At 40.8% G+C, this 7096-nt stretch overlaps 1 protein-coding gene across 1 annotated transcript; it reads left to right on the forward strand.

Annotated features, from left to right (window-relative positions):
- The first annotated feature begins 1236 nt into the window (after positions 1-1236).
- Positions 1237-6310, forward strand: LOC124264585 (interleukin-17B-like). Its single transcript, XM_046699337.1, has 3 exons — positions 1237-1384; positions 3959-4242; positions 6076-6310. Exons 1-3 carry the CDS (start codon positions 1376-1378, stop codon positions 6284-6286), a joined length of 504 nt encoding a protein of 167 aa, XP_046555293.1. The 5' UTR covers positions 1237-1375; the 3' UTR covers positions 6287-6310.
- Positions 6311-7096: the final 786 nt, after the last annotated feature.

Here is a 7096-nt window from a genome sequence, read left to right on the forward strand (position 1 = left end):
TATCTGATGAGTGTATGGTGTAATTGTGTGTATTTTATCTGATGACTGTATAATGTAATTGTGTATATTTTATCTGATGACTGTATGATGTAATTGTGTGTATTTTATCTGATAACTGTATGATTTAATTGTGTGTATTTTATCTGATGACTGTATGATGTAATTGTGTGTATTTTATCTGATAACTGTATGATTTAATTGTGTGTATTTTATCTGATGACTGTATGATGTAATTGTGTGTATTGTATCTGATGAGTGCATGATGTAATTGTGTGTATTTTATCTGATGAGTGCATGATGTAATTGTGTGTATTTTATCTGATGAGTGTATGATATAACTGTGTGTTTCTGATGTGTGCAGAATGTAATTTTGTATATTTAATCTGATGTGTGCATAATATAATTGCTCGTATTTTATCTGATGTGTGCAGAATGTAATTTTGTATATTTAATCTAATGTGTGCATAATATAATTGTGTGTATTTTATCTGATGAGTGCATAATGTACTTGTGTGTATTTTATCTGATATGTGCACAATGTAATTGTGTGTATTTTATTTGATGTATGATGTAATTGTGTTTATTTAATCTAATGTGTGCATGCTGTAGTTTTGTGTATTAAGCCTGATTCGTGCATTATGTAATTCGTATGTATGTTATGTGATGTATGCATGATGTATGCATGATGTATGTGCGTATATTTATCCAGTGGTGTTTTGCTAGTTTGCTAAAACCTAAAGCGTCGTACTCATATTGAATGACGTTTGCGTTCACGTGCAGAAGTTCTGCTGCTGTTTATTGAAGAAAGTATTTAGCAATTGAGTTGGGGAGTTTAAAAATCTTGGCCTAGATATTTCTTTCCAACTCAGCACATTTCATGAATGTGAACGAGCTTATAATGAAACTGTGGATCTTTCACTTCTAATAAAAAACACTGACTTACTGAAATGACCCCAGTCCCTAGCAAATGCCCTGGTAGTTTCCGACATGGCCTGGCAGTGTTTCCTTCAGTAAGTAGCATACTCATATGTCCCCATCGTCACGGACAGCACTGGGGAGTGTTCCTCCCACTCACCGCCCAGCTATAAACACGTCCACCACGTCCCTTCGTCCATTTGTCCAGCACCGGGTGTCAAGCTGAGAACAGCGGACTGGAGGCTCATCGTCAGAACCAAGGAAACGAGTCAGTATACCACGCTCATCTTCATCGGTTCTCCCTCCACTGCGCCGTTCATCAGTGATCTCGTCCGCCAACTGGTCGGGTTTAGCGAAAACTGTTTCCAACTAAAATGGGATTGGCGTAGTTTAAGTGACCTCCAAGATAAAACCATTTTTGTGAAGAGGACGGCACCCAGTGAGAGACAGGAAGACGGCGATGTGCAAGGTTTGGGTGTTCTCTATTTGTATTTAGTTCAGTGTCATTAAGTTTCTAGGGCGAGGAGTTCATGGATTCTCAAACCCAGACTGACATCATTCATGATCTCTTCTTTGACAGGCATTTTAGAAGTTGTAATAGATGAAGGAAAACCAAGTTCTGTGGATAGTCAACTTCTTTATTGAAATTAGTGCTACGTTTCAGTGCAAGTACTAACACTCTTATCAAGCAAGTGATTTATAACTTGCTGGATAACGGTGTTAGTACCTACACCGAAACGTCGCACTTTGAAATAAAGAAGTTGACTATCCATAGAACTTGGTATTCCTTCATCATTCATGATCATCAAAACAATGCACATTTGCAGGACATTTGGGGAAAACCTACTTATTTCGAATTAAGCAAGAACATCGCTTAGCTTTTAATGTCTTATGCATCTTAAAATCATGTCAATGTTCACATGTACATGACCACGGGTACCGAAATGATCTGGAATATTTTGAGATTTCCCCTCCCATATCTGAGCATGGATTAAAAGCAGATGTGGTGCGGCTACTGTAACACTGAGTATATCTGTAGTGGTGCGCCAGGACTTCAAGTGTCCGTTGTCTGTCCGTTGTCTGTAGTATTACCCATTCATCGCACCAGTATACGACTTAGATGGGATTGATTACTTTTAAATCATAAACAATCGGCAGAAACTGTATATTTATAATCTTTCTGATTTCCTAGCTTTCCTTCACCCGAAGAAGTAAGAATATACTCTGAAACGCAGTGTTCCTCAAAATATAGACGTTTATATCTTTAAATACCACCCCTTCATTGTGTTTGTCACTTCAAAGCCATTTAATGATTTTACATGAAGTTCAACTTACAATATAATCTTTCCAAACTATTTAAATCAAACCGTTTAATTCTATTCATATGTCAGATATTGTTTCAAAAAGTATTTTCCTGATATTGCTATGTCTAAACAGTTCATAATGATCCCTGAGCTAAGGCTAGGGGAAGTTAGCTTCACGTGACACAAACACGTGGGAGTGGGAGTTCTCCTACAAACATGCATGTATACAATCCATGCTGTGAGTTGTATGTTTGTAGTAATGACTACTGCAAGAGTAGAATACTGCAAACACCAGAGCGGCGCTGACCATGGGGTACGGCAACAGCAACCACAGCACCCCGTGGAGACCCAGTTTAGCGAAATATGCTCCTATTTAGAGAGCTAATCATCAACCTGAGCGCTTGTCACGTTCTCCACCCGGCTGATAGAAATCGGGAAAGACTTCCCGGGGTGATGACATCAAAATCGTCTCTGTCTTTGTCTCCCGCGCGTAGAGCTGATGTAGCTGTTATTAAATCTTCAAGGCTGCAAGGATAGAGAACTATTGTAATCGTTGTAATTATTATTTTATCATCTATTTTTCTTATTCCGCCGTATTTGGTACCAGAGATGACAATCAGCGGTCATAGTATCTCCCAGATATACCAGCTGCGTCCGAGCCAGTGTGAGACAGATACCGAGGCCAAGGCAGATCATACACAATAAATACAAACTTCCAATCACAGATATCTCTGATAATACTCGTCAACTGACTTCCATGTGCAATATGCGCCAGTGAAATCAGATGCCCATCAAATTTGTCCCTAAAATGCGCCAGCCTTATCAGAAGGTTTTGGGCGTGCATTTAACACTTCTCCCACTAGTTATGTGCCCGTAGTTTGAACTCGTCAGGGCGTGAAACAAAACGTCTTCGGCCTGGGCGATCTCAGAACGCTAACTCTGTCTACGATGGACCAACTATGTGTTAGAGAAGGGACTTCCTCTTCTGGGGCCGCTAGGGGTGCTCTCTACAGTGATGAACGTGCTCGTGAATGTGATGTTCGGTCATATCAAGAGAATGTGTTTTGTCTGATAATGGAGAGATTTGGCGTTGACATTGTATACCGTATTGGATGTCGGCTTCTCTTGTTGATAGGAACGGTCGTAATGGCGGGACATGTGTCTGCCTGTCGTGGGCACATCAAGAGTTGGTTATATCCCTGAAATTCAGCACAAAGCGACATTTTACCCACACACAAACTATTGCCATTTGCATACATTGCATTTTGTTTTTGCTGATTAACAGCAGGACTTCAGTCCTGTCCCACAACGAAGCACATGTGGTCTCACTATAGACAAGTGAGTTTGTTCCAAATTGCCTCTGTTCACCCAGCAGAAAATGGGTACCCGGTTGGATAAAGTCATGTGACTATAACCTTCTAGCGCCTAACAGGCAGCTTGGGTTATCCGTGGTAATAAGAATCAGATTCTGATTAAGCGCCCCGAGCAATCACTTGGTGTTTAGAGACTGTGCGCTATAGAAGATGACGTATTATATTGATTATTATTAACATAACATGATGAATGAGCATTAAATTTTAAGCGTAGAACTGACAGTTGTTGATATGAAAGATGTACTCCATATTTCTCTTGGAAGTACATAAAATGATAGTTTGCTTACCTTATATAGCTATACTGACACGCATAAGAAATACAAGAAATTCTTGCCTAGTACACCATCTTGCAATCTTCTCCACCAGGTGGCGCAGTTGTCCCCGCTGCTGTTCCTCCTCGGAGTCCACCTGGTACCCAGCTCCGGCGACAGACACGACAGCTGCCGCCACACCCCTCAAGCCCTTGACATCATCGAGCGACTACAGAGCACCATCCACCCACAGATGCCCTTCCCTCAGGGTTCCCGCTACCCCAACCACCTGTACTCCCCGGTGCCCGCCATGTGCCCCCAGCTGGCTCCGCTCAGTGATGAGATCAACCTCCAGTCTCTGTGTCCCTGGGAATACTATGAAAACCACGACGAAAACAGGTATAACGGGACACATTTACTGTATGGGTGATCTCACTCGACCTATCGGTCGTTTCCCTCCAACACTAGACATCAGTTATCAAAACGTCACGTGCACGTCTCTCTCCGAAACTAGATATCACTTATATAGATGCCACTTGCACGTCTCTCTCCGAAACTACATATCATACGTGTCCGTCTCTTTTCCGAAACTATACTATCCCAAAAAAGAAACGCATATGTATTTTGTATTTAAAATCTATTAATTACCTATTGTGTTCAAACAATCGTCAAACTATGCAACAAAAGTGTTGATAACATGATTTACTGATTTACACAATTGCACACTTAAAAAATCGACTTTACCTGAAAATGTTGATTTTGATGAGATTTCTTACAATGATTAAAAACGCATCGCCACAACGCAGCAAAAATCGCCTTACAGTTAAAAAATTGAGCAGCAAAGAGCATGCACTGTCTGGCTATAAACATCCTGATTACTACTGGTATACTATCGGGTATAGTACTGAGTTTAGTACCGTTTTTAGCCCCGGGTTTAGTACTGGGAATAGTACCGGGTTTAGTACTGGGTATAGTACTGGGTAGAGTACTGGGTTTAGTACCGGGTTTAGAACTCGGTTTAGTACTGGGTATAGTACTGGGTATAGTACTGGTATAGTGCTGGGTATAGTACTGATATAGGGTTTAGTACTGGGTATAGTACTGGGTATAGTACTGGGTATAGTACTGGTATAGGGTTTAGGTATAGTACTGGGTATAGTACTGGTATAGGGTTTAGTACTGGGTATAGTACTGGTATAGTACTGAGTAGGGTACTGGTATAGGGTTTAGTACTGGATGTAGTACTGGGTATAGTACTGGTATAGTACCGGGTATAGTATTTGGTTTAGTACCGAGTTTAGTACTGGGTATAGTACTGGGTATAGTACTGGTATAGGGTTTAGTACTGGGTATAGTACTGGCATAGTACTGGGTATAGCACTGGGTATAGTACCGGGTTTAGTACTGGTTTAGTACGGGTTTAGTACCGGGTTTAGTACTCGGTATAGTACTGGGTATAGTACTGGTATAGGGTTTAGTACAGGGTAAAGTACTGGGTATAGTACTGGGTATAGTACTTGTATAGTACTGGGTATAGTACTTGTATAGTACTGGGTATAGTACTGGTATAGTACTGGGTATTGTATTTGGTTTAGTACCGGGTTTAGTACTGGGTATAGTACTGGGTATAGTACTGGTATAGGGTTTAGTACTGGGTATAGTACTGGCATAGTACTGGGTATAGTACTGGGTATAGGGTTTAGTACTGGGTGTAGTACTGGGTATAGTACTGTGTATATTACTGGTATAGTACTGGGTATAGCACCGGGTTTAGTACTTGGTATAGTACTGGTATAGTACTGGTTATAGTATTTGGTTTAGTACCGGGTTTAGTACCGGGTTTAGTACTGGGTATAGTACTGGGTATAGTACTGGTATAGTACTGGGTATAGTACTGGGTATAGTAAGGGGTTTAGTACTGGGTATAGTACCGGGTATAGTACTGGTATAGTACTGGGTATAGTACTGGTATAGTACTGGGTACAATACTGGGTATAGTACTGGGTATAGTACTCCGTACAACGTTGGACTAAGGTTGTCTTAGCAACTTACGATCACCTTAGTGCTTTGTGAAAGGAGGCCTGGGTATGTACACCTTTTGGTGCGTCATTTAATTCGTTTTGTGTTTTCATCGTAACCATTGGAAGCACATGCTAAAGTTTCATGTTTCATGTTTCATGTTTCATGTTTCATGTTTCATGTTTCATGTTTTCATGTTTCTGTATGTTCCAGGTACCCTCACAATATCATCTACGCCAACTGCACATGCGCGTACTGTATCGGAAACAACTACCTGTGTCGCCCGGTTTACCACAGCATCCCCGTTATAAAGCAGGTATGTCGGAACGGCGTGTATGACTTTCACTGGGACAATGAACACATCCCAGTCGGCTGCACGTGCTCGCACCCAGGTCCAAGAAGAAAGAAGTGGTATTTTCTTTGAAGTGAATAAATAGTTTTTCATCCCTCTTCTTGTTATCAATGCTAGGGAAAGTGCAATAAGATGTATACGTTACGCTCTCGTGACAGGTGGCTGGTGACACGATTTTCTGTCTCCATCAAAGCTGCAAAGCGTCTTGTCTGTTGAAGTGTGAGCCTCACATATAACTTTGCCTTGACGAAGGATTGCAATCTTTTCTTTGACAGGCTAGTTTCAGTAAAAACCAAAAACATTTGTAGCCATTTCCCGCATGGCCGGCAGTTGGTATCAGTGTGGCTTATTAATCTGAAACTTCACCCACAGCAGGACATGTCCTGCACATTGTGGAGGATAAAGAGGTTTTTCATTCAATGCTCATCAGTTTAATATACTCGTCACAAAATGTAGGGGAACTTCATTTTTAATTTACGATTGGAAACATTGGGAGACAGGTCGGAGGCAATCAACGTTGATATGATAATAATGAATGTTGATATGATAATAATGAATGTTTTGAGAGTGCATCACCACTTGCACTTCCTTATGACCATGGGTGTTTGTACAGTAAATGCTGTTGAAAGATGATTGGTGTATGATGTGAAATTTGCATGTGTACGATTTTCATTATCAAACGAAAAAAACAAACGGCTAGAAACAAACACTAGCAACTGTGTGATGCAAGGTGGTTGTCAAAATTAATGGTCTACAGTGATTTATCGACCTTCTTGAAAAAGTCAAAATCAAGAATGACACCACATGCACGCGTGTGGGGCTACTGCGTTGTGCACGTGCATCCCATACATTGTGTTTACGGGTGGTGATAAAGATAAATGG

Source organism: Haliotis rubra, unplaced genomic scaffold (genome assembly GCF_003918875.1).
Source record: "Haliotis rubra isolate DU_JTF1 unplaced genomic scaffold, ASM391887v1 Scf1207, whole genome shotgun sequence".
In the NCBI taxonomy this organism is placed as follows: domain Eukaryota; kingdom Metazoa; phylum Mollusca; class Gastropoda; order Lepetellida; family Haliotidae; genus Haliotis; species Haliotis rubra.

Bases quoted from the DNA above. Each gene is read 5' to 3' on its own strand.
- LOC124264585 (XM_046699337.1), top strand. The intron at 4,243-6,075 runs GTATAACGGGAC...TGTATGTTCCAG, and splicing joins GAAAACCACGACGAAAACAG to GTACCCTCACAATATCATCT.